This window comes from Balaenoptera musculus, chromosome 1 (genome assembly GCF_009873245.2).
Source record: "Balaenoptera musculus isolate JJ_BM4_2016_0621 chromosome 1, mBalMus1.pri.v3, whole genome shotgun sequence".
Lineage (NCBI taxonomy): Eukaryota > Metazoa > Chordata > Mammalia > Artiodactyla > Balaenopteridae > Balaenoptera > Balaenoptera musculus.
The window spans coordinates 118,914,484-118,939,498 of record NC_045785.1 but is presented as its reverse complement, the minus strand read 5'-3'; the positions used below and the strand labels follow the sequence as shown (position 1 = coordinate 118,939,498).

Sequence of the window (25,015 nt, the reverse complement as noted above, 5' to 3'; positions counted from 1 at the left end):
ATTTGTATTTAATGTGATCATTAATATGACTGTGTTTAAATCTACTATCTTGGTATTTATTTTCTATTTGTCCCATCTGTTCTTCTTTTCCCCTTTCTGCCTACTTTGGAATTGATCGAATGTTTAAATTATTTCCAAATTATCTCTTTTGCAGGCTTGCTACCTATAATTCTTTGTTTTTTGGTAGTTTATTTTGTATTTATAGTATTCACGTTTAACTTATTATAACCTATATTTGAGTAATATTATACCACTTCACCTATAACACAAGAACCTTACAATAATATCCTTTCATTTCTCCCACACTCTAATCAAGCTTTTGTGCTCTTATTGTCATCCATTTTATTTCTATATATTTTATTACCCCTACAGTAGATTGTTATTATTTTTACTTTTAGCAATCAATTATCTTTTAAAGTGATTTTAAATATAAGAAAAATATTTTTTTCTTTACCCACATAATTACTATTTCTGGTACTCTTCTTTCCTTTGTATGTAGCAGGGTTTCTCAACCTTGGCGTTATTGAAATTTGGGGCCAGCTAATTCTTTGTTGAGGGGAATGCCCTGTGCAACTTGTGATGACTAAAAATATCTCTAGACATTGCCAAAAGTCACTCCTAGTTGAGAAATATTAGTATTGTTTCAGATTTTCACCTGGTACCATTTTCTGTCTGTCTAAAGGACTTTCTATAACATTTCCTGTCATGCATATATACTGGTGTAAATTATTTCAGCTTTTGTGTATTTGAAAATGTCTTCTTTTCACCTTCAGTTTTTGAAAGATTTTCCCTGGATATAGATTTCTAGGTTAATTTTTTCTTTCAATATGCTTAAGATTTTGTTCCACTGTCTCCTGACTTGCAGCGTTTCTGATAAGAAGTTTGTTGTCCTTATATTTGTACTGTAGGTATGTATTTTTTTTCTTCAATTGCTTTTGAGATTTTCTCTTTATCATTGGTTTTAGGCAATTTGATTGTGATGTACCTTTGTGTAATTTTCTTTGTGTTTCTTGAGTTTGGGGTGCATTTAATTTTTTGTACATGTGGGTTTATAATTTTCATCAAACTTAGAAAATTTTTGTCTGTTGTTTCTTTAAATAGTTTTGTTCCCACTCAGGGAATTTAATTACAGGTATATTAGGCTACCCAAGGTTGTTCCACATTTCACAGGTTCTCTGTTTATTTTTTTCAGTCTTTTTTTCTCTCTGATTTTCATTTTGGATAGTTTCTATTGCGCTGTCTTCAAGTTCACTAATTTCTGTCTTCTTCAATGTGAAATTTGCTGCTAATCCCATCCAGTGAATTCTTCATTTTATACAATGTAGTTTTTATCTCTAGAAGTTTAATTTGGGTGTTTCTTTAATGTCATCCATGTTTCTACTTAGCAAGCTCTCTTTTCTCTAGATTCTTGAACATCTGAGATAATAACAACAACTGTATTAATGTCCTTGTCTACCAAGGTAGAGCCTTATGTCTCCCTAAGTTGATGAAATAGAGCTAGGAGTCCAGTAAGGCCAAGGTGCCTAGAGTTTATGGGGTTGAGAACACAGAAGAAAAGATACACTAAGAAAGAGCTCCTGGGATCTGCAGAGGGGTTCCTTGAATCTTCAGCTTAGAGTTGAATAGCTCATGAGCCTGAGGTAAATAACCAGGCTGGGTAAAAAAAATCACCCTAAAAGCCAAGGGAACAATCTCTGGAGCTCATGCTGGTCTGGAAATAGTTTGTATTCTCACCAGAGTAGAAAATTTTATAATTCATGGACCTCAGTTAGAATAATCAGAAGCATATTGACTCAGTAGTGGGATAGAATTAGCTCTGAACTAAAGGCTGCTCTTGTCTCACCTAAAAAAGATTTAAAACAAGTCTCCAAAAGATTGAACTATTTCCAAGTAGCTTAACTGCACCCTAGAAAAAAGTTCAAGAATCTTTATAGGAAAAAGAATATACAGCACCATAAAGATAAAATTTGCTACTTCTGGCATCCAATCAAAATTTACCAGGTATGGGGACTTTCCTCATGGTCCAGTGGTTAAGACTCCATGCTCCCAATGCAGGGGTCAAGGGTTCGATCCCTGGTTGGGGAACTAAGATCCCACATGTTGCATGGTGCGGCCTAAAAACAACAAAAACAAACAAAAACAAAATTTACCAAATATGAATAGAGGCAGGAAATACAATCCATAATGAGGAGAAATGCTAATCAATAGAAACAGACCCAGAAATGAACCAACATCATATTTTATAGGATATTAATATAATCAATGTCCTTCTGTGCTATATTATGCCACAGAAAGAGAACTGACACATCTGTGTGATAAGACCATGACTGTGTACTGTTATTCTTATCAAATGAAGGCAATTGGTTCTGACTACTTTGCTATTAGGAATTTTAGCTAGCTAGCTAGATAAATTGCTTTTGTTTGATCTACAGCAAACCTTTTCCTAGATCTAGATGCCAGATCTGTGATTATTTTATCCACAAAAATATGCACATCTGGAACTGCAGTTGAAAATACAATAACCTTTGATTAAGGTTGTAATAATCCATAGTCATTCTTCAAGATATATCTGGTGTTTGCACTGGCCAATAGGTCAGTTAAATGAGAATGTGGTAGGAATCAACACACCGTACATTTCATGACTTGATGGTGCCCTTAGTACAGAAATCTCTTCCAGGGATGTGAAATTGCTTTAGTTTACTGTCTTGGCAGATGAAACCAGTTATAGGAGCTTCTGCTTTGTCCTTTCCACTACAATAGTCCTCATTCTATGATTCAAAGAACCAATGAAAAGATTTTGACAATTCCTAAGTGTGTAAGTGCATTCTGGGACTGGGGAAATAACCATAGGATGGTCCCGTGGTCCCATTGGACCCACTTGAAGTAGATTCGGGCCAAGATTTCTTCTATCACCTGACTCCCATGAGTTCTACCTCTGACCGCTGGACCACGGGAATATTTGAGTCTCCAAAAATTAGTGTCAGTTCAGCCAGTATCAAATAACCCTAAAAAATATTGAGTATTTTTCCTTTTCTCAGTACACAGTGCCCCTAGTAAATGTTGTACGTTCTTCTGGAAAAGGCTTGGGGATGTGTGGTCACATTCCTTCCTTAAAGGAATCCAGAAACCCAACACCCCTCTCAATGAAAGAGATCTGAGTCTGTCAACTGGATTAAATCTGTAAATTGGGTAAGACATCCAAGAATCCCTACTCTGTGACTCAAGTCAGTGTTGTGCTACAAGACCTAGAAGTTCTCTGTTTACTTTATATCCAACAGAAATTTAGGCTGCCCATCATTCTATGCTTTGGAATCCAGTGAATCAATTAAACATCACCACAGATCCCTGTACAGCAAATTGCTCTTACACTGTTACATCCCTCTGGCTTATGATAATTTTGCCGTCTTTGTCTCTCATTGAGTGCTAACACTTAACCTCTACTATTCCTCGATCCCATTATTTCCACTGAAATCAGGGAGCCCAACCATTTCAGGATTCTCCACTGTCAACTCCAGCTTACAGCACAGAGATACAGTTTTCAAAGATGCTGGTTCTCTCCTCACAATTTATTTTTTAGTTCATCATGAAGGTGCTGACCTTCAGACACCTGAAGGGGGGTGAGGAATAACTAGACAGTTTGCATTAATAGATTTATTATAATATTCCCATCTTCCTGAGTCTTCAGATTCCTTTCTCTATAGAATTCCAGGGAAGTTTAGGCATTTTGATCTCTATTGAATGTGAGCCATCATTAAATCCATGCTTCAATTAACCAGTCTAGCAGAATGTTTATGTCACTCCCCAGTGCATGAGCTAACACATTAATTCCAAATCCTGGGTGAGTGTGCCTTTATTTGTGAATTCAGCCAACAAATCTTCTATTTTATCCTTCTTCGTTTAACATCCTAATATCCATTTCTGTATATACTCTTTTTTTTTAACATCTTTATTGGAGTATAGTTGCTTTACAATGGTGTGTTAATTTCTGCTCTATAACAAAGTAAATCAGCTACTTTATCCTTCTTGGTTTAACATCCTAATATCCATTTCGGTGTATACTCTATATATGTGTCTCCCACTGACTGAACCCAATCAGAGACCTGAGAGCAAGGGAGCCCATAGAGGTCAGAGCACAGAGCAGAGTGGGGAAAGTTAGAAAGAGGATCTGGAGATACAGAAAATATCCTGCACATGTATATACTGGTACAGTAAGTCCCCTACATACGAACCTTCAAGTTGTGAACTTTCAAAGATGCAAACGTGCGTTGGCATGTCCAATCATGTAAGTTAGTTCACATGTCTGGCGTACCTTGCCACTTGCGTGCATCCTCTACAAGTGGTTGTGCTTTTGTGTACTTTACTGTACAGTACTGTATAGAGTACAGTAGTACAGTATCTTTATTTCAAGCCCAGGATGTCTGGTAGCAAGCATAAAAGCAGTGGTGATGTAGGTGGTACTACTAAGAAGAGATTCACGACACAGAAAATGGCAAGGGGATTTTCTTTATTTGAGGAGGCACTGTTAGTTTTTGAGGCATAGGACCTGAATGTAGAATGGTACACGAAGGTTGCAGCAGCCATTCAGAATGCAATCCAGTGCCACTGTGTCGTCTATGGTGAGAAAAAAAAGAGCTACCCAGACATCACTTGATCGTTTTTCTCAAGAGGGTAGATAGAATTGAATCCAGCAAGGAACCAGAACCTGTGCCATCAACATCAGGCATGAGTGAAACTGCAGCTTGCCCTCCATCTCCTATTGCTGACGATCCTTCAACTCTACCAACTCCCACCCCCTCTCCCTCCTCCAGTCAGTAACTCTTCTTGCCTGTTCACTCGATGCCAGCCCCTGGAAGCCAGCAATTGTACTGTACTACTGTACTTTTCAAGGTACTGTACTGTAAGATTAAAAAGTTTTGTTTGTTTGCTTGTTATGTATTATTTGTGTGAAAAGTATTATAAACTTATTACAGTACAGTACTGTATAGCCGATTGTGTTAGTTGGGTACCTAGGCTAACTTTGTTGGACTTACGAACAAATTGGACTTATGAACAAATTGGACTTATGAACGCGCTCTCAGTATGGAACTTGTTCGTATGTAGGAGACACTGTTCTGGACACGTTAAGTTTGAAATATCTAACATCCAAGAGGAGATGTTAAGTAGTTAATGTTAAGTAGTTAATGTTAGGTAGAAAAAATGAGTCTGGAGTTCAGGGGCAGGTTGGAGGTAGAAATACAAATTAAAATATAATTTGATAAGTGTTCATATTTTCACAGTAGTCAGTCTTTTCATTCAAAAACATTCCACCTCCTTTTATTTTGTTCATTTATGTCTCTTGGTAAGATTTTTCATACACACTTGGCACATTTCTTATTAAGATAATTCAATGCAACTCAGCAAACAGTTATTGAGAATGTATTGTAAGATTGGCAATGGTGCTAGAGTGAACAAAGCAGACATGATTCTGGTCCGAGTATGAACTACAGATGAGGAAATGGATAATTAAAATTCGGTATGATAAGTATGTTTCGATAGTAATGGACAACTTTTTCCAAAGGTTCCCCTCCTTTCCCCCTGATGGAATGCCCCACCCCAGGGTGCCTTACCTGAAGCACTAGGTGCCTTGAATCAATTCAGCTGCCTTTCTCCGCCAAGTCTTTGATCAAAGCCTGGATGGCAGAGGTGGCATGTGGCTGGTTATCGTGGTATGTAGTATGTAGATAGTGAGGTTATTGTGATATTGATTATCACTTGAGACCTGTTAAGACAGGAATACATACACCGATTAAACCCCATCTACCCATCATTCCTCTTCTCTCCCCATGAGAATCAGTCTGAAGTCACCCCATCCCCCATTCCATCCTCTTAAAAGCACAGAGGGAAAATCAGGGATACAAATTTTAAGACTATATTCATTTTAGGTCTGTTTTTTGAAAAATCTAAAAATTTTCTTGAATATTGAAAAAAGTAAAACCACTCTAAAAGAGAATTATTAGAGAATTTAAACATAGCCTTTACCACAAAATAGTGTACTTCAAAAGAGGTGAGGTTGTTGGCAAAAATAATAAATACTTAGTGGTGGGCCCTTTTTATCTGTTTAATTGTTTTGCTTTTGTGTTTGGATAAAGGCTGTTTCAGAGCAGTCAGTAAGCATCTGGTATCTAGAAAGTTAACCACTGTGATTACTAAAGGCTTAAATAACAAACTCTGTAGCTTGTTTTCAGTAAAGAGATATCAGCTCCCACAAAGAGCCAAAATGTTCATAATAGATTTTTTTCAAAGTTGCAGAACAAGAGATGTTTGTTGAAGATCAGCAAATCATAGGAAAAGATTTACTTAGCCTATTCTTACATCTTTAGCATTTCCCAACTAGTGTAAACAGATAGAGCTTTTCCAGCAGATGGAAAAATTTGCACCAAAACCCCTCAGAACTCAATGATGACACCACTGATACCCCTCCCTTCCTGCCTTCCTCCCTCTCCCTCCCTTCATCCCTCCCTCCCTTGTTCTTTTATCTTTAATCTCAAAATTGCACTAAAAAAGCTATTTTACTTTAAATTTTCATTATTAATTATAATTTAGTAAGTTTTATAGAGTATGTGTTATTTTTGAATACTGTACTTTGATTAAGTTAATCTAATAATAGTTCATATTAGAAAATATGTACTTTTCATTAATTTACACTTTTATTTGTACTTTATAATATACTTATGTTTAAAGTATATTTAAATGTAATAAATACATAGTTTCACTGATCTTTGCTTTGTAATAAGTAATAAAATATAGGCATTGTCAGTTTTGTTTCAATAGTGCCAATCCGAAAGAGCAGACACTTGGGCTCATGGATTATACACATTTCAACTTTACTAAATTTTGCCAAATTGTTCTCCAAGATATTAGTATCTAATTACACCCCAATTAGTAGTATATAAAACCTTGTATAGCTCCAAATCACAGCCAATATTTTGAATTAGTTAACTCTTACATCATTGCCAATCTGGTATGAAATTATATCTAATGTGGTTTCATTTCTATTTCCCTGATTGTTAGTGAAGTGAAGCACCTTTTCATATGTTTATTGGCCATTGTACTTGTCTTTTTCTTATTGTACATTAATCTTCTCATTTTATCAATATATTAGGGTTGCAATTATCTTCTCCCAATTTGCGGACTTCTTCACTTTGTTAATAGTATATTTTGATAAATAGAAGTTTCAATTTTAATATAGTGAGTTTATTAATCTTATCTTTTGGCCTGTACTTTTTGTGATTTAAGAACTCCTTCCTTAACTCAAGGTCATTAAGTTGGTCACTTACATTTCTCCCAAGCTTAGTGTTTTGTTTTTTCATAATTGGATCTTCAATTAGAGTGAGAAGCAAGAATCCAATTTTATTTGTTTACACATGAAAACGTTACCATTACCATTTAAAAAACAGTCTATCCCCTTCTCATTCATCTGCTATGCCAGCTCGGTCCTACGTCAAGTTTTTATACATATATGGGTCTGTTCCTAGGCTATTTTAGTCCATTTATGTCTTCTTGACTCCAGAGACAGTTCCTCACTATCTTTTTTTTTAATACATCTTTATTGGAGTATAATTGCTTCACAATGCTGTGTTAGTTTCTGTTATACAACAAAGTGAATCAGCTATATGTATACATATATCCCCATTTCCCCTCCCTCTTGAGCCTCCCTCCCACCCGCCCTATCCCACCCCTCTAGGTGGTCACAAAGCACCGAGCTGATCTCCCTGTGGGATACAACTGCTTCCCACTAGCTAGCTATTTTACATTTGGTAATGTATATATGTCAGTGCTACTCTCTCACTTCATCCCAGCTTACCCTTCTCCCTCCCCGTGTCTTCAAGTCCATTCTCTACATCTGTGTCGTTATTCCTGTCCTGCCCTTAGGTTCATCAGAACCTTTTTTTTTTATTCCATATATATGTGTTAGCATACAGTATTTGTTTTTCTCTTTCTGACTTACTTCACTCTGTATGACAGACTCTAGGTCCATCCACCTCACTACAAATAACTCAATTTTGTTTCTTTTCATGGCTGAGTCATATTCTTTTGTATATATGTGCCACATCTTCCTTATCCATTCATCTGTTGATGGATACTTAGGTTGCTTCCATGTCCTGGCTATTGTAAATAGTGCTTCAGTGAACATTTTGGTACATGACTCTTTTTGAATTATGGTTTTCTCAGGGTATATGCCCAGTAGTGGGATTGCTGGGTCATATGGTAGTTCTATTTTTAGTTTCTTAAGGAACCTCCATACTGTTCTCCATAGTGGCTGTATCAATTTACATTCCCATCAGTAGTGTAAGAAGGTTCCCTTTTCTCCACACCCTCTCCAGCATTTATTGTTCGTAGATTTTTTGATGATGGCCATTCTGACCTGTGTGAGGTGATACCTCATTGTAGTTTTGATTTGCATTTCTCTAAAGATTAGTGATGCTGAGCATCCTTTCATGTGTTTGTTGGCAATCTGTATATCTTCTTTGACAAAATGTCTATTTAGGTCTTCTGCCCATTTTTGGATTGGGTTGTTTGTTTTTTTCATATTGGGCTGCTTGTATATTTTGGAGATTAATCCTTTGTCAGTTGCTTCATTTGCAAATATTTTCTCCCATTCTGAGGGTTGTCTTTTGGTCTTGTTTATGGTTTCCTTTGCTGTGCAAAAGCTTTTAAGTTTCATTAGGTCCCATTTGTTTATTTTTGTTTTTATTTCCATTACTCTAGGAGGTGGGTCAAAAAGGATCTTGTTGTGATTTATGTCATAGAGTGTTCTGCCTATGTTTTCCTCTAAGAGTTTGATAGTGTCTGGCCTTACATTTAGGTCTTTAATCCATTTGGAGTTTATTTTTGTATACGATGTTAGGAAATGTTCTAATTTCATTCTTTTACATGTACCTGTCCAGTTTTCCCAGCACAAATTATTGAAGAGGTTGTCTTTTCTCCATTGTATATTCTTGCCTCCTTTATCAAAGAAAAGTTGACCATATGTGTGTGGTTTTATCTCTTGGCTTTCTATCCTGTTCCATTGATCTATATTTCTATTTTTGTGCCAGTACCATACTATCTTGATTACTGTAGCTTTGTAGTATAGTCTGAAGTCAGGGAGTCTGATTCCTCCAGCTCCATTTTTCTTTCTCAAGATTGTTTTGGTAATTCGGGGTCTTCCGTGTTTCCATACAAATTGTGAAATTTTTTGTTCTAGTTCTGTGAAAAATGTCATTGGTAGTTTGGTAGGGATTGCATTGAATCTGTAGATTGCTTTGGGTAGTATAGTCATTTTCACAATGTTGATTCTTCCAATCCAAGAACATGGTATATCTCTCCGTTTGTATCATCTTTAATTTCTTTCATCAGTGTCTTATAGTTTTCTGCATACAGGTCTTTTGTCTCCTTAGGTAGGTTTATTCGTAGGTATTTTATTCTTTTTGTTGCAATAGTAAAGGGGACTGTTTCCTTAATTTCTTTTTCTGATCTTTCGTTGTTAACGTATAAGAATGCAAGAGACTTCTGTGCATTAATTTTGTCTCCTGCTACTTTACCAAATTATTTGATTAGCTCTAGTAGTTTTCTGGTAGCATCTTTAGGATTCTCTATGTATAGTATCATGTCATCTGCAAACAGTGACAGTTTTACTTCTTCTTTTCCAATTTGTATTCCTTTTACTTCTTTTTCTTCTCTGATTGCTGTGGCTAAAAATTCCAAAACTATGTTGAATAATAGCAGTGAGAGTGAGCAACCTTGTCTTTTTCCTGATCTTAGAGGAAATGGTTTCTCTTTTTCACCATTGAGAAAAATGTTGGCTGTGGGTTTGTCATATATGGCCTATATTATGTTGAGGTAGGTTCCCTCTATGCCCCTTTTCTGGAGAGTGTTTATTATAAATTGGTGTTGAAATTTGTCAAAAGCTTTTTCTGCATCTATTGAGATGATTATATGCTTTTTATCCTTCAATTTGTTGATATGGTGTATCACGTTGATTGATTTGCATATATTGAAGAATCCTTGTATCCCTGGGATAAATCCCACTTGATCATGGTGTATGATCCTTTTAATGTGCTGTTGGCTTCTGTTTGCTAGTATTTTGTTGAGGATTTTTGCATCTATGTTCATCAGTGCTGATAGTTTTCTTTTTTTGTGACATCTTTGTCTGGTTTTGGTATCAGGGTGATGGTGGCCTCATAGAATGAGTTTGGGAGTGTTCCTCCCTCTGCTATAAATTGGAAGAGTTTGAGAAGGATAGGTGTTAGCTCTTCTCTAAATGTTTGATAGAATTCACCTGTGAAGTTATCTGGTCCTGGGCTTTTGTTTGTTGGAAGATTTTTAATCACAGTTTCAATTTCAGTGCTTGTGATTGGTCTGTTTATATTTTCTATTTCTTCCTGGTTCAGTCACAGAACATTGTGCTTTTCTAAGAATTTGTCCATTTCTTCCAGGTTGTCCATTTTATTGGCATATAGTTGCTTGTAGTAATCTCTCATGATCCTTTGTATTTCTGCAGTGTCAGTTGTTACTTCTCCTTTTTCATTTCTAATTCTGTTGATGAGTCTTCTCCCTTTTTTTCTTGACGAGTCTGACTAATGGGTTATCAATTTTGTTTATCTTCTGAAAGAACCAGCTTTTAGTTTTATTGATCTTTGCTATTGTGCCCTTCATTCCTTTTTCATTTATTTTTTTATCTGATCTTTATGATTTCTTTCCTTCTGCTAACTTTGGGGGGTTTTGTTCTTCTTTCTCTAATTGCTTTAGGTGTAAGGTTAGGTTGTTTATTTGAGATTTTTCTTGTTTCTTAAGGTAGGATTGTATTGCTATAAACTTCCCTCTTAGAACTGCTTTTGCTGCATCCCATAGGTTTTTGGGTCATCGTGTTTTCATTGTCATTTGTTTCTAGGTATTTTCTTTTTTACTCTTTGATTTCTTTAGTGATCTCTTGATAAAAATACTCTCTTATTTATTAGTGTACTGTTTAGCCTCCATATGTTTGTATTTTTTACAGTTTTTTTTTCCTGTAATTGATATCTAGTCTCATAGCATTGTGGTTGGAAAAGATACTTGATACGATTTCAATTTTCTTAAATTTACCAAGGCTTGATTTGTGACCCAAGATATGATCTATCCTGGAGAATGTTCCATGAGCACTTGAGAAGAAAGTGTATTCTGTTGTTTTGGATGGAATGTCCTATAAATATCAATTAAGTACATCTTGTTCAACGTGTCATTTAAAGCTTGTGTTTCCTTATATATTTTCATTTTGCATGATCTGTCCATTGGTGGAAGTGGGGTGTTAAAGTCCCCTATTATTGTTGTGTTACTGTTGATTTCCCCTTTTATGGCTGTTAGCATTTGCCTTATGTACTGAGGCACTCCTGTGTTGGGTGCATAAATATTTACAGTTGTTATATATTCTTCTTGGATTGATCCCTTGATCATTATGTAGTGTCCTTCTTTGTCTCTTGTAATAGTCTTTATTTAAAGTCTATTTTGTCTGATATGAGAATTGCTACTCCAGCTTTCTTTTGATTTCCATTGGTATGGAATATCTTTTTTCATCCCCTCATTTTCAGTCTGTATGTGTCCCTAGGTCTGAAGTGGGTCTCTTGTAGACAGCATATATATGGGTCTTGTTTTTGTATCCATTCAGCCAGTCTGTGTCTTTTGGTGGGAGCATTTAATCCATTTACATTTAAGGTAATTATCGATATGTACTTTCCTATTACCATTTTCTTAATTGTTTTGGGTTTGTTTTCGTAGGTCTTTTCCTTCTCTTGTGTTTCCTGCCTAGAGAAATTCCTTTAACATTTGATGCAAAGCTGGTCTGGTGGTGCTGAATTTTCTTAACTTTTGCTTGTCCGTAAAGGTTTTAGTTTCTCCGTCGAATCTGAATGAGATCCAGCTGGGTAGAGTAATCTTGGTTGTAGGTTTTTCCCTTTCATCACTTTAAATATGTCCTGCCAGTCCCTTCTGGCTTGCAGTTTCTGCTGAAAGATCAGCTGTTAACCTTATGGGGATTCCCTTGTATGTTATTTGTTGCTTTTCCCTTGCTGCTTTTAATATTTTTTCTGTGTATTTAATTTTTGATAGTTTGATTAATATGTGTCTTGGCGTTTTTCTCCTTGGATTTATCCTGTATGAGACTCTCTGCACTTCCTGTACTTGATTGACTATTTCCTGTCCCATGTTAGGGAAGTTTTCAACTATAATCTCTTTAAATATTTTCTCAGACTCTTTCTTTCTCTCTTCTTCTTCTGGGACTTCTGTAATTTGAATGTTCGTACATTTAATGCAGTCCAAGAGGTCTCTGAGACTGTCCTCAATTCTTTTCATTCTTTTTTTCTTTATTCTGCCTTGTGGTAGTTATTTTCAGTATTTTATCTTCCAGGTCACTTATCCGTTCTTCTTCTTCAGTTATTCTGTTATTCATTCCTTCTAGAGAATTTTTAATTTCATTTATTGTGTTGTTCATCACTGTTTGTTTGCTCTTTAGTTCTTCTAGGTCCTTGTTAAACTTTTCTTGTATTTTCTCCTTTCCATTTCCAAGATTTTGGATCATCTTTACTATCATTACTCTGAATTCTTTTTCAGATAACTGCCTATTTCCTCTTCATTTGTTTGGTCTGGTGGGTTTTTACCTTGCTCCTTCACCTGCTGCATATTTTTCTGTCTTCTCATTTTGTTTAACTTACTGTGTTTAGGGTCTCCTTTTCTCAGCCTGCATGTTCATAATTCCTGTTGTTTTTGGTGTCTGCCCCAAGTGGGTTAGGTTGGTTCAGTGGGTTGTGTAGGCTTCCTGGTGGAGGGGACTGGTGCCTGTGTTCTAGTGGGTGGGGCTGGATCTTGTCTTTCTGGTGGGCAGGGCCATGTCCAGTGGTGTGTTTTGGTTGTCTGTGAACTTAGTATGATTTTAGGCAGCCTCTCTGCCAGTGGGTGGGGTTGTGTTCCTGTCCTGCTAGTTGTTTGGCATGGGACGTCCAGCACTGGAGCTTGCTGGCCATTAGGTGGAGCTGGGTGTTAATGTTGAGATGGAGATTTCTGGGAGAGCTCTCGCCGATGGGCAGGAGGTCTCTGGTGGCCCAATGTCCTGAACTTGGCTCTCCCACCTCAGAGGCTCAGGCCTGACACCAGGCCAGAGCACCAAAACCCTGTCAGCCACGTGGCTCAGAAGAAGAGAGAGAAAAAAAGAAGGAAAAATAATAATAAATTAAAAAATTATTAAAATAAAAAATTTTTTAAATAATAATTTTTAAAAAAGAAAAGAGCAACCAATCCAATAAACAAATCCACCCACGATAACAAGCGCTAAATACTATACTAAGATAAACATAAAAATCAGAAACAAATTAGTTGCAGACAGCAAACCCCATACCCCACAGTTTCTTCCAAAGTCCACCACCTCAATTTTGGGATGATTCGTTGTCTATTCAGGCATTCCACAGATGCAGGGTACATTAAGTTGATTGTGGGGATTTAATCCACTGCTCCTGAGGCTGCTGGGAGAAATTTCCCTTTCTCTTCTTTGTTCGCACAGCTCCTGGGGTTCAGCTTTGGTTTTAGCCCCACCTCTGCATGTAGGTCGCCCTCAGGCATCTGTTCCCACCCAGAGAGTACAGGGTTAAAGCAGAGGCTGATTAGGGGGCTCTTGCTCACTCAGGCCGGGGGGAGGGAGGGGTACGGTAGTTATAATAGGAATGTGGGGCGAGCCTGCAGTGGCAAAGGCTGGTGTGACATTGCAACAGCCTGAGGTGCACCATGTGTTCTCCCGGGGAATGAGTCCCTGGATCACAGGACTCTGGCAGTTGTGTTGCACAGGCTCCTGGGGGGGTGTGGATAGTGAACTGTGCTTGCACACAGGCTTCTTGGTGGCTGCAGCAGCAGCGTTAGCATTTCATTCCCGTCTCTGGGGTCCGAGCTGATAGCTGCAGCTCACGCCCATCTCTGGAGCTCATTTAGGCAGTGCTCTGACTTCTGTGGGCAGACAGCGAAGGAATCCCCTCTCCTCGCACACCCCGAAACAATGGTCTCTTGCCTCTTAGGCAGGTCCAGACTTTTTCCCAGACTCTCTCCTGGCTAGCTGTGGTGCACTAGCCCCCTTCAGGCTGTGTTCATGCAGCCAACCCCAGTCCTCTCCCTGGGATCTCACCTCAGAAGCCCGAGCCTCAGCTCCTAGCCCCCACCCGCCCCAGCAGGTGAGCAGACAAGCCTCTCAGGCTGGTGAGTGCTGGTCGGCTCTGATCCTCTGTGCGGGAAGCTCTCTGTTTTGCCCTCTGCACCCTTGTTGCTTTGCTCTCCTCCGTGGCTCTGAAGCTTCCCCCACCGCCCACCCCCTGTCTCCACCAGTGAAGGGGCTTCCTAGTGTGTGGAAACTTTTCCTGCTTCACAGCTCCCTCCCATCCTTATTCTTTTATCTCTGTTTTTTCTTTTTTCTTTTGCCCTACACAGGTATGTGGGGATTTTCTTGCCTTTTGGGAAGTCGGAGGTCTTCTGCCAGCGTTCAGTAGGTGTTCTGTAGGAGCTATTCCACATGTAGATGTATTTTTGTTGTATTTGTGGGGAGGAAGGAGATATCCACATCTTACTCCTCCGCCATCTTGAAGGTCCCCTGGCTATCTATTTTACATTTGGTAGTGTATATATGTCAATGCTACTCTCACTTTGCCCCAACTTCCCTTCCCCCCTCCCCGCATCCTCAAGTCCATTCTCTATGTCTGCATCTTTATTCCTGCCCTGCCACTAGGTTCATCAGTATTGGTTTTTTTTTACCTTCCATATACATGCGTTAGCATACAGTACTTGTTTTTCTCTTTCTGATGTACTTCACTCTCACTATCTTAATTACAGCTTTATAAGAAGACTTAAGACTTGTTAAGACAGAAGCACCCCACCGCATGCACACACACACAAACAGAGACACACACACACACACACAAACACACACACATCAGTTTTATTTTTCTTTTTCAAAATTGACTAGACCAGATTTTTATGCAGAGGAGTGACATGATCTGACTCACAGTTTTTAAAAGGAGCACCCGGGCTGTTGTGTAAAGAATAATAATGACATCAGAGAGAGAGGAAAAATTGCTAGAATTATGTCCTTGAATAGATGGAAGCGGATGGCAACCAGTGGAAATAAGAGGGATTAGCTTTGCAGAGCAGCATGCAAAGTTCAACTACGGTAATAAAGGCAGAGTCTATGCATGTAGATGCTATTATGCTATTATGGTGATGGGAATCTGGAGATTCTCTTCTGATTGTTTTAATCTTTTTGGTGAAATCATCAGTTAAGAATGAGACGTTGGAGGTTTAAGAAGAAAGGAAATGGTGTAGAATCATTGTTGAGGAGAATAGGAAAATAAATGATCACCTGGAGGCATTAAGAGCCCACTTGAGGTTTGTGGTCATTCATTTAAAGACAGAACAGTGAACATGGCTGTGTCTCCCAGCCACATACAGCTGTAGAGATTTGGGCTTAATCAGGATTCTGCTAATTAAGGAAATAAAGTGAAAGATGATAAAGGAGTTGAAGGGAGTGATTGTAATGGTTGACAAGCAATCTAAACTGGGTAAAGAAGGGAGTGAAGACATGTGAGTGAGAACACTGAAAAGTGGTAAGATCAATGTATTGGCAAGTCTATGGGGTCAAGGGAATGTTGGGGAAGGGATCTGGAAAGACAGGAGGCAGGAGAAAGAGAGTGGGATGCATGAAATTCACATTATGAGAGGGTTGCCCATATTGGCAATTACAAGGTCAAAGTTATGAGTGGGGCTGGCTTCGTGGCGTGCAACCTTATGCAGCCACCCAGGGCCCTACACTCAGAGGGCCCTGCACTTGGTTTACTGTTCTGCTGTCACCATCTCAAAATTCCTAATAATTTTTTAAGAGGGGCATTAAATTTTCATTTTTTCTATGGGCCCCACAAATTATGTAGCCAGTCCTGGTTATGAACATGGGAGTGAGAGGGCGATGTAGGTGGAAGACAAGATTATTGAAGGAGAGGAATTCGAGGAACTGAGAAATTGGGATGTTAAAGGATAATCTACATGTGAATTGAAATTGCCAACAATTTAGTCAGGAATAGTACTGAAGACGGTGACAGTGAGCTAGGAGCTAAATCCTGGAGACATGAGTCACAGTAACCCAGAGCTGAGGAGCTGTCAGCATAGTGACATCTTGATTGGGTAGGAGGTGATATAATCTACTTGAAGCTCAAAGCTGAGGGTTTGGAGATGGGAAACAACACTGAAGAGCTGCAAAAGCAAGAGCACGGGCCTCCCCTCCAGGCCTGCAGTGAGGAGAGAGCACCAGCCTTTTAGTGGGGTCCCGGGGAAGCAGTGTCCGTGGGACAGAGCCAGGTTTCCCTTAGAGTGAGAAGGTGACAGGGGTGATTAGAGAATAGGTTGAAGACATAGGAGACTTTGGTGATGGCAGACCTTGAGTGCTAGAGAACACATGGAAGGATTTCAGGAGCTGGGGAGAGGACACAATACAGGCTGTACAGAGCTTTGTAGGATTAGAAAACAGGAGAAAAGATATCCTGAGAGACTGGGGTTCTTGCAGTGACTAACAAACAGGGATAAAGGGCATGATGAGATTAACCCAGTGGATTCCAGGCAGAGGGTGGAGGCAAGACTGTGAGTGCTGGGGGATAAAGAGGGGCTCCCTCGTCACTGTGGTGACAGGGGCAGAAGGCCCAGGGGAAGCATGGTCTTTATAACTGCCTTGAGTGTAAATGCACACTGAAAAATCATGTATCTTTTAAAAGTTTTATAAGTGGCATCTATAAAATAATAATTAGAATAGGAGGCATTACAATAAGTCTTTATGTTGACCCAGTAATATTGCAGTTGTATAAAGTAGATACTAATCTCACTGCTCTGTAATCTCTTACAGCATTTTTTGGGGTAAACATTCCAAAATAAATGCATATAGGTATCACAAATTCAGTAAATCAATTTCTTGTAAAGCATCACTGCAATGTGGCTTATTTCATGAAAAATACTTTGCAAAGAATAAGACTATATTTGAGCAATGTCCCTCTTTCTAACTTGAAGTATATGGCTTTTGGATTAATTAATATAGAACCTCCATTTGTTTTATTCTTTCAAACTCCTCTAGTAAAGATTTTCTTAGGCTGATAATACAACAGTATAATTAAAAATAAAGTCATTTATTTAAGAATTTAACTTAGGCTATATGATAGTTGAGTTTCAAGAAACCATGTGAGCAACCAAAAGCAATGTATGGACCTTGTTTGGATCCCTATTTGAATAATACTTCTGTGAAAAGACACTTGTGAGACCTCGTCCCAGACTGTGGAATACTTTAATTTGTCACATATAGACAAGGATTCATGTAAAAACTTTTTGTTGCTTGTCATGTGATTTAACGACACCCACTAGCTTCTTCTGGCCTCAGGAAACCCCACAAAAAGGATTGGGATTTGAAGTCAATTGTCAAAGCCGCCAGACAATCAGCGATGACGTCTCCTGTACCTTAAAGCTATAGCTATCTGCCTTCCCAATTCAGTCAAAAGATGGGTCATCTGATTCTTTGGCATGGGTGCAAGTGAAGGGGTGAGGAGCGATCAGTCAGATAATTTGAACTTCATGTCAATGTTTTTGATCCTCATTTTTTACATTTTAATATTTCTTTGGAATCAGAACATGGTTAACAGTTGATAGAGACATTTAATGTATGCATTTTTCTCCTCAAAAGCTATTATTAGATTGATAACATCTTGGAATTGAAGAAATATGGTAATGTATGCTATTTCCTGTTTTGGAAATTGCTCGATTGAGTCTGTTATCTAAATTCTAGTTAGATTACTTACCCAGTGGCTCCTGTTCCAGTGAGGCACAACAGCACAATACATCACTTCCTTGCACAAAATTCCCAACCTTCTCTATTTTAGTTACATTAACTATCTCTAATGAGGTCAATGACCTGTCACTTAATAAACAACACAGGAATGGTTTGATGGTGTTTTGCATGTTGTATCAACTTAGGGCTAAGTGAAAAAACTAGAGAGAAATACCAAGACAATGGAAACTGTAAAATTTCTCTCCTTATTCTCTTTGCTACAGCCCAGACTTCCACCATAGAATAAAGGTCTCCATTTTAAAACCTCTCTTTCAAATTCCCACAGATGAGAAGGCCTGAAAATGATCAGTTTCTTTTTGGGATCCAAGATTGACAAAGGCATTGCACACAAAATACAGTGGTAGATGTTACCTGGATTTGCATATAAGAACATTGTGATTCACACAGTCATCTTTCCACAGGTTTAAAAATTTGGTCTACACATACCGAATCTTCAAAGAGAAACATGGGTATTACAATATACAGGTAAGAACATACAAGAACTCCTATAACAAAAACAACACAAGCTGGAGGGAGAAAAACCTGAGAACATCTCTTGAACCTGAGACGCCATGAAGAGGCATTCTAAACAGGGAAGCAGCGTGCAGAGTTAGAATCAGATCAGTAGTTAACCTTGTCTTTCTTTGAGAGAAATAGGAATGCACTAGAGTTGGGTTCCATTTTCAAGAAAAACAAGCCTGTTGTTCAAAAGTGTAGAAGCACAAAGTTCCTCCAGGGGTCAAATATACCAGCCTGAACTCCATATAAGACTACTGTCAAATTATAAGACTAAACAATGAACAGGATGGGTGGAAAGGGAAGGTGGGGAGAGGTCCGAATGTTTAGGAAGTCAACATTTGGGGACACCATAGCTGTGTGAAAATGCAAAGGGGAGCATCAGTCAACTGGCAATTTAGGGATTTCTTTAATGTTTCTGGTTTACTGAGAGCTAAGCAGAAAAACCTTTTTTCTTTTGAAGTTACTTCTCTGGTAGGAAATAGAGTATAATAAATGTCATTGAATCTTTAATTACTAACATAGACTCCTGAAATAATCTTTCTGAAACACTTGCATAAAGGTTAAGCAGATTTTTTTACTGCAGGATTTCTCAGAATCTTCAATATGCTAACGTTCATTGTGACTATCTGAAAGAGATTAGAATATACAATGATCCCCAGACACACACACACACACACACACATATATGTAATTTTTCTTTTGCCACAAAGGACAATATTGAGGCAATTGACAAACTCTGCATAAGGTCTGTAGATTAGTAATAGTATTGCATCAAGATTAATTTCCTCATAGGGAGGGTGAGAGGGACACACAAAAGGGAGGAGATATGGGGATATATGTATATGTATAGTTGATTCACTTTGTTATAAAGCAGAAACTAGCACACCACTGTAAAGCAATTATACTCCAATAAAGATGTTAAAAATTAAAAAGTTCCCTATAATGGCCATTGATATTCTAAACTGCCTTTGGTCAAGTCTGTTCATTTAGTTACAAATGTACCTGAAAAAAAAAAAACCAAAACGATTAATTTCCTCATTTTAGTGTGGATATGTAATGTTCTTGCTTTTTAGGAAATACGAAGTATTTAGGGTCAAAGGGATATCATGTCAGCAACTTACTCTCATAATTTTTTTTAAAAAAAGAATACATATATGTATACATATATACACACACATATATATTTAGAAAGAGAGAGAATGAAAGGCAAATACAATAAAATGTTAACATTTGGGGTATGGGTGAAGGTTATATATGGAAATTTAAAAAATATTTTTGCAGCTTTTAACGCAACATATTTTAAAACATTTCTTTCTTTCTTGTGCATATTTTGGGAAATTCTGGATAATTCCTTAATACCCCATTTTGTCTCTTGTCTGAACAAAACAGAGAGGCATCCAAATCAGTTATAACAGACACAGAGGGGCATTTCATTGAGGAGCAGCTCTGTATCAGGGCCTGTGCTGGATACTGCCTTGGGCTGAAGTGACAGCCTTTCGTAGAGCTGACTTCCATGTCAGCCTGCATCTCTGTCACGGAGGTTAACCACACCCCAGGTCACAGAGCCTTCCTGTCCACACCCCTCTGTAGACCAACACCATGGTCCTAAGAGAACCACAGTGATCATTAAGAAAATCAAATACATAAGAGCCAAGGAAGCTCTTGTGTTTTTAAATTATTTCTATAAGATTATATTAGAAAATTGTACTTGGTTTGTAGGTGGTAAAGAGAAAACAACTATTCACAATTTACCTGAGTCATGTTGACATTCCCATTTTCAATTTAAATCGGGACTTTTTGGTCTTGTTTTCCTCTCATGGAGAGTCTGAATTCGTCAAGTACGTAAGTTGCATATTTTGCATTTCCCATCAGAAGTCCTCCCGTATTAGTCCCCTACACTCTGACATAAGCTCTTAGAGGGGTACCCTCCACAGGGTACCTACAAAAACTGTCCCCAAATTGCCAAGAATGGGAGCTCATTCGATACTGCAGACTGAGGTGGGGACCTTTGATTGTTAATCTTCTTTACTCAGAGTAGCTCAAGTCAGAATTCCGTTTTAAAAAGTAGGGTTTCTGGGTATTGCGTATGGTGTGAGCCCCCACACAAGAAGTGTCGGCCACCTGTTTTCAATTCACCGCTCAGAGGCAGCCCTGAAAACCACTGTTATGAGAAGTGTCATCTTTCACACACAATTGCACGATGATGAGTGATCTCCTTGCATTTTTGCAGACCGTGGAAGGCGCTCAAAGACAGATCTTTCCAAACCTAGAGGAATTGATCTCCAAGTTTGAAAAACCAAATCAAGGGCTGGTGGTTCACCTTTTAAGGCCAATAAAGAGAACCCGTCCCTGCCTGAGATGGAGAAGATCAAAGATAAAGCTAGATGGTATTTATGATAAATAACTTTCACACGGGTGCCAGACAGGAACCTTAGTCCCATTTCCACCACTGGCCTACTTTGCAGAACCGATGCAGATAATTGTCCCTTTCTATGATGTTAGCTCTGAAAAGCTTCATTCTATGAAGAGCACTTTCCATTTTGTTGCGGAGTGGTGCCTTCGAGCTCCTGGAGGCGGCAAACACATAGAGCTCTCTGTGCTTGGACAGCCCGGGGAGCAAGGGTGGTTCCTGAGCACTCTCCAAGAGCTGACTTCAAACTCATTCTGTGACCTTGTGCACACAACACAGGTTTGGGAATAGATGACCAACAAGCAGAATTTTCAAACGAGAAAATTGCTTCAATCCTCTCCCCAAGCCTCATCCTGTTACATTTTGCTCAATATTTGCTAAGCATTCATTTATATAGTGTTAGGGGAGTAATTATTTCAGATACACCCCAAAAGTTATTAAGCCACGGTGGAAAAGGAGAGATGGTCAGTAAATCTGAGTGCAGAGAATCGAGATCATATCCCAAGCAGCTACTCTTGCTTACACCCCTTGAAGTCTGCTCTCAGAAGAGAATCTAGTATCTGTCCGTTACAACATAGTTTGAATTTAACTCAGACTTCCTGAGACATTTACAGTTTAACCCTGTCTTCTCAAGGCGGGATGTGTGGTGATAGCCCCAAGAAAGGGATTTCAGTCATCAGTGGGTAGGTGATGGGGATGGGAGCAGAAGTGCTAGCTAGGGAGAAGGGCGGAGGACAGAGAATTCTGGGGAGCCTGCAATCACCCCACACCCATTGTACTCTGTCTATAGCAAAGTTTCCCTTTAGACTGCCAGAGCAAACTTCTCACCTCCCCAACAAGACTAAGCGTGGCTTTTTAATTATGGAAAAAATCCCACAAAACCCTCCTCTACCATTTTCTCTGTCCCCCTTCCCCCACGTAGAAGAGTGTGCACCCAGAGGAGAAGCGACCCATGCAGACCCGCTTCCTATAGGTTCAGCTGCAGATGTAGTCCCACAGCCATTTTCTACCATAACTTATAGAAAAGAAGAATAAAAGGGGGCAGAGTAGAAACCCAGGGATGTACCTGTGCTGCAGTCCTCAGGCAAACCCAGATGAGGTGCTCAGGATGCTTGGGGTGGTGGTAGTATTTGTCTCAGCGATGATAAAATAACCACAAATTCCAACAGGGGAACACTTTAGAGTTCGTCCCCAAGAACTGGGCGAGAGTCTCGCCATACCAGTTGTCCATGCTTGGTCAGCCTTGGCAGAGCAAGCTCTCAAATCCTCAGCTACCAAAGTGGGAACTTCCTCCCATTAGCTCATCTCCTTCCTCCCTTTCCCTTGGCCTCCTTAGAACAAGCCTTAGGTGTTCTCACTCTGAGGGAGGCACAGGTGTTCTCCTGGTGAGTGGAGGCATCTGGTCCTGGAAACTCTGATGTTTGACTTATAAACAGACCCCCTATTTTGCCAGCAGAGCTCCCTGTGGTACCCCAGCCCTTGAAGATGTCACTTGGATGTGGCATCGAGATCACCCTCTGCCTGGGGAGAAGTCTTTCCCTTGAGTGGTGTTGGTCAGTGTGACTCCCGGGTGTTGAGCCTCATGGCTGGTCTTCTGCTTTTTTTCCCCCAGGGAACAGTAACAGCGATTATGTGGATGTCTTGCCTTGAAGATAAGGAGACTGGACAAAGCACTTATAGAAGAGATGGGGTGATAGCTCTCACCAACGACCCTGCTTCTCCTGTAGGTGTAGGTCTGCAAGGCCAAACTCTAGGGGACAATTTAGACTCTCCTGGTGTGAGTGACTGAAGACGTTCTGTCCACCAGTCTCAGAGAAATCAGTCCCCCTGCCCTCCCTCCCATGCATACACCTTGAGCAGCTTCGAAACCCCTTCTCCCCTCTCACTCTTCTTTCTTGAAATAGGACAGCCTGAACATATTCTCCTTGACTTGTTAAAGGTGCCACCACTACATCACAGTTGATGTCCCCCTTTCAACCACGTGACCAGAGGGGAGAGAAGAGAGAGCGCTGGCTGCTAGTTAGGAGCCTGAGTTCCAGTCCTGGCTCTGTGACTGCAGACAAACCTCTTCCTCTTTCTCTGTTTCTTCATCTACAAAACAAGTGGCTAAGCAGAAGGGTACACAATGCCCCAGCCTCTCTGCTGAGCCTGGTTATGTCCAGCGGAGTTGGGGAGCCCTGGAGTGATGGACATGTATAGAGCATCAGCAAGATATTAGGATCCCAGCCCTCCCCAAACAGCCAACGCATTCCCTGCACCTGCCTGTGCTGGTCTTGGTCATGGTGGGAGCCCTGACCCACTCATGCACCCTTCTCCCTCCCATCTGGGCTACTCACCTTCTTTCTAACCTTGATCCCTGCCAAATATTGCCCTGGAGACACTTCCTCTCTGATTCTGCCTGATTTCATTTATGCACTAACCACTTCAGCAGCAGGGATGTAGTTTTGCATTGTGGTATGTGCGGGGATTCTGAAGGTGTGGTTCCTGTTCCCAACGAGGTTTTAAAGCATGGTTGGGTCTTCCCTGAACCCTCCACAACACGTAGAAATGCATGGGGCACAGAGCTGTGCCCCATTCAGAGACATTACTGACTAGAAGCTCATTCCTGAAGGGTTTGTTGCATTGGTTCTAAGGCCCTTTGAATTTTTCTGCTAGTTCACATTTTAAATTAAGACCTGATTAGTGTGGAATGTACCAAATTCTATGCCCATTCTATCACCCATCTTCAAACCGTAGTGATTCATTTCACCCCGCTAGCCTTACCTTTTAAAGTTATTAAAGAGAGGAACTTAGATTTCTAGGAAACATGAACAGACATTGTGGCTGGAACCCCAAAGCATGAGCCGTTCTGACTTTCGGGTCACAGCAAACCATAGTAGAGAAGAAGTGCACTGTAGCCATATTCAGAGAGCTGAGGGAGCCAAATCCTTCGGGTTGGTTCGGTAAAGGACACCAGAAGCAAACCTGTTCTCCAGGGTCCTGGGTCTTTGACTCTTTCTCCATGGTACAAAGAAGCATGTTCCAGTTGTCAGAGCCTGCAGCGATCCTTGGCACAGAAAATATATTCAGTGAATATTTCTTAAATAAATGACTGAATAAATCAATATACATAAAATGTGGCCACTTATTCTGGATAGCAGAGATTTGTTTGAGCTTTATACATTTCAAAATCCAGTAGAACGTGACTATTAATTCAAGACCTTTCAGTTATAACTCTCATAGAAGTGATCTCCTTTTTTCTGAGCATCTATGCATAGCACCTTACATGATGCTTGGTCCCCAGTGGGTTTTCAGCATATTTTTCAAACGAGCAAGCCACATTTAATAGCTAATGTGGATGTCATGCTATATAGTTCCCTGAAATTTAGAAGACCCTGAACAGGTCATGTGAAGAACAGCTGAAAGTTCTGAGTATGTGGGACTGGATGAGGGAGGACTTAATAAACTAAAGCAGTCATTTCAAGTGTTCGAAGTGCTGTTCCGTGAAAGAGCGTGAAGATTCACTGGGTACAATGCCAGACAGCAGAACTCAGACCAATGGCTGGGTGTTTATAGGAGGGCAGTTTTAGCCAAATCTAAGAAAGAACTCTGAACCCACTGGAGCTATCCTACATTCAAACAGTCCTCCCTCTGCTGTGGTCCAAGTGACTTAGGTATGGAGAGTAGAGTTAATCACATTCCTTTGTTCATAACTCCTTACCACCATCAACCCGTACAAGACTCTTGTTTTATTTCATCTTTCTTCCCTTCATCCCTAATTCCCATTTCAATGGAACCAGCTCTGTACTATTTGGTACATGCCCTTGGTATGTATGCACTCTTGTAGAATATACAGAATTGGTTGTGACTATAGATCTTTTACATTTATGTGCATGATATGGTGCTATTGCTCCAATTCTGTTATTACTTTTCTTCACTCAATAGTATGTTTAGTTCTATTCCATATTGTTGAGTGTACAGCTAACCCAGGGCCTCTAACTGATGCATGGTATTCCACAGCGTGCATCCATCACATTTTGCTTCCCTCTAGAGATGGAGATATCTTAAGTTGGTTCCAACTCCCTGCTACTGTGATGAGCAACCGTGAGCAAGTTTCTTTATGGAGGTGTAAAAGACTTCCTCTGGATTATATGGGTGGGTCATAAAGTGTACTCAGATTTAATTATGAGGTAATCAAGCCCATTAAGTGCTTTTTTTGCCTTAAGCTT

General features: G+C 39.5%; 1 protein-coding gene across 1 annotated transcript in view; it reads left to right on the top strand.

Annotated features, from left to right (window-relative positions):
- The window catches only part of SH2D1B (SH2 domain containing 1B), a 31,332-nt gene extending 8,875 nt beyond the window's left edge, over positions 1-22,457 (top strand). Inside the window, exons 2-4 of the mRNA XM_036873657.1 lie at positions 18,301-18,364; positions 20,628-20,784; positions 22,420-22,457. Of these exons, the coding sequence (XP_036729552.1) occupies positions 18,301-18,364; positions 20,628-20,784; positions 22,420-22,457 (259 nt within the window). The remainder of the gene's footprint in view (positions 1-18,300; positions 18,365-20,627; positions 20,785-22,419) is intronic.
- The last annotated feature ends 2,558 nt before the right edge of the window (positions 22,458-25,015 follow it).